Source organism: Vulpes lagopus, chromosome 6, assembly GCF_018345385.1.
Source record: "Vulpes lagopus strain Blue_001 chromosome 6, ASM1834538v1, whole genome shotgun sequence".
NCBI classification, from domain to species: Eukaryota; Metazoa; Chordata; class Mammalia; order Carnivora; family Canidae; genus Vulpes; species Vulpes lagopus.
Window position 1 is genome coordinate 72,884,340 of NC_054829.1, and position 3,259 is coordinate 72,887,598.

Sequence of the window (3,259 nt, forward strand, 5' to 3'; positions counted from 1 at the left end):
AATCCTGCGTCTCCAGGATCAGGCCCTGGGCCAAAGTCCACGCTAAACTGCTGAGCCACCCAGGCTGCCCAATGTCAATATATTTAAGATTATATGTCCAACTATTATTCATCAAGTAGAAATAGGAAAACATCAGTACTAATTTTGTCTTTATTTTTATTTATTCTCTTTGTATAAAAGAACTTCTAGAGCCTTTCTGCATCAAGTAAATGGATCTTAAAAATGGATCTGTAGTGACTGAATTTATTTTACTAGGATTTTCTGGGCAACGGGAATTTCATATTTTCTTCTTTGTAACATTCTTGTTAATCTACAGTGCTACTGTGTGGGGGAATATTCTCATTATGGTCACGGTGAAATTTAGTTCCACCCTTCATTCTCCCATGTACTTCCTCCTTGGAAACCTCTCTTTTTTAGATATGTGTCTTTCCACTGTCACCACACCCAAAATGATCACAGACTTGCTCAGTGAACACAAGACCATCTCTGTATGGGGCTGCATGACTCAGATGTTCTTTATGCACTTGTTTGGGGGTGCTGAGATGACTCTTTTGATAGCCATGGCCTTTGACAGATATGTAGCCATATGTAAACCCCTGCACTACAGGACAATCATGAGCCACAGGCTGCTGAGTGGGTTTATGATACTATCATGGACAATTGGTTTTGTACACACCATGAGCCAGATGGTTTTAACAGTCAACTTGCCTTTCTGTGGCCCCAATGTCATAGACAATATATTCTGTGACCTTCCTCTTGTGATTCAGCTTGCTTGTATGGACACATATACCATGGAATTCTTTGTCATTGCTGACAGTGGGCTGCTCTCACTCATCTGTTTTATCCTGCTGCTTGTCTCCTACACTGTCATCCTGATAACTGTACAACAAAGATCATCTGGAGGACTTACCAAGGCTCTGTCCACACTGTCTGCACACATCATTGTGGTCACTCTGTTCTTTGGACCTTGTATCTTTATCTATGCATGGCCATTCAATAGTTTTGCAGGCAATAAAGTCCTTGCTGTATTTTACACCATTATCACACCCTTACTGAATCCTGTTATTTACACACTGAGAAATCAGAAAATGCAAGGAGCAATGAGAAAATTATGGTTCCAACATGTAATTTCTACACAGAAGTTTTAGATTTGGGCACTATATAATTAACACACCTTACAAATACTGTGCTAACAGATGTTGAATAGATTATATAAAATACATGGCTTCACTCTTATGTTAGAGTGACCAGTGAAGAACTAAAACCTGTGCAGAAAATAATAAAATATTTTAATTCATACTTACTGCTGTTAAAAACATGATGATAATAAGTGACCTACAGCAAAATAGACATTTGAAATCATTGAGCCCTTTTCAATAGATATTCAATATATATTAGTAAACAAATCAATATAAAATATATGGTGAACACTAATACAGATGATTTTAATAGATATGGATTGTTAATGATGCTCATAACTTTATACTGTCTTTAAATGAGGTACCAGTGCAAATCACGTGTGAAATAATGGGTACAACAATGGGAAAATATGATTCTAATATCTTGATCCAATGAGACACAAAGTAGGAATAAATAATTAAATTTGACAGTAGAGTCAATATAAGGTGATAGAGAGAATGTAAGATACCAGAAGGAAGGAACAAATGCAAGGAAACTTTCAATAGAGCAAAAAAGCAGCCTTGAAACCAAATGCTCCAAGACATATCACAAGTATGCAAATATTCTCTTGTTGATATGATTTATCACATTGATTGTTTTATGAGAGTTAAACCAGCCTTGCATCCCAAGGATAAATCCCGTTTGGCCATGGTAAATAATCTTCTTAATGTACTGTTGGATCCTATTGACTAGTATCTTGTTGAGAATTTTGCATCTGTGCTCACCAGATATATTGGTCAATAATTCTTTTTGGTGGTGTCTTTGGTTTTGGAATTAAGGTGAGGCTGACCTCATTAATGAGTTTGGAAGTATTCTGTCCCTTTCTATCATTTAGAACAGCTTTAGTAGAATAAGAATTATTTATTCTTTAAACCTTTGATAGAATTCCCCTGGGAAGCCATCTGGCCTTGGACTTTTATGTCTTGGGAAGTTTTTGACGACAGCTTCAATTTCCCCCATATGATCCTCTCAATAGAGGCAGAGAAAGCATTCGACAAAATACAGCCTCCATTCCCAATCAAAACTCTTCAGAGTGTAGGGATAGATGGAAAATTCCCCATCATCTTAAAAGCCATCTATGAAAAGCCCACAGCAAATATTCTCAATGGGGAAAAACTGAGAGCTTTCCCCCTAAGAACAGGAACAAGACAGGGATGTCCACTCTCACCACTGCTATTCAACATAGTACTGGAAGTCCTCGCCTCAGCAATCAGACAACAGAAAGATATTAAAGGCATTCAAATTGGCAAAGAAGAAGTTAAACTCTCCCTCTTCACAGATGACATGATACTGTACATAGAAAATCCAAAAGACTCTACCCCAAGATTGCTAGAACTCGTATAGCCATTTGGCAATGTGGAAGGATACAAAATCAATGCCCAGAAATCAGTGGCATTTCTAGACACTAACAATGAGACTGAAGAAAAACAAATCAAGGAGTCAATCCCATTTACAACTGCACTAAAAAGCATAAGATATCTAGGAATAAACCTAACCAAAGAGGGAAAGAATCTATACCCTAAAAACTGTGGAACACTTCTGAAAGAAATTGAGGAAGACACAAAGAGATGGAAAAATGTTCCATGCTCATGGATTGGAAGAATTAATATTGTGAAAATGTCAATGTTACCCAGGGCAATTTACATGTGCAATGCAATCTCTATCAAAATACCACGAACTTGGGATCCCTGGGTGGCGCAGCGGTTTGGCGCCTGCCTTTGGCCCGGGGCGCGATCCTGGAGACCCGGGATCGAATCCCACGTCGGGCTCCCTGCATGGAGCCTGCTTCTCCCTCTGTCTGTGTCTCTGCCTCTCTGTCTCTCTCTCTCTGTAACTATCATGAATAAATAAATAAAATAAAAAAAATACCATGAACTTTCTTCAGAGAGTTGGAACAATTTATCTTAAGATTTGTGTGGAATCAGAAAAGACCCCGAATAGCCAGGGGAAAATTGAAAAAGAAAACCATAGCTGGGGGCATCACAATGCTGGATTTCAAGTTGTACTACAAAGCTGTGGTCATCAAGACAGTGTGGTACTGACACCAAAACAGACACATAGATCAGTGGAACAGAATATA

General features: G+C 38.3%; 1 protein-coding gene across 1 annotated transcript; it reads left to right on the forward strand.

Annotated features, from left to right (window-relative positions):
- The first annotated feature begins 209 nt into the window (after nt 1-209).
- LOC121493932 (olfactory receptor 4L1-like) lies at nt 210-1,148 on the forward strand. Its single transcript, XM_041760287.1, has one exon. It carries the CDS (start codon nt 210-212, stop codon nt 1,146-1,148), a length of 939 nt encoding a protein of 312 aa, XP_041616221.1.
- The last annotated feature ends 2,111 nt before the right edge of the window (nt 1,149-3,259 follow it).

What these genes read in the sequence shown, in the direction of transcription:
- LOC121493932 (XM_041760287.1), top strand. Translation starts at nt 210, where the DNA reads ATGGATCTTAAAAATGGATCTGTAGTGACTGAATTTATTTTACTAGGA.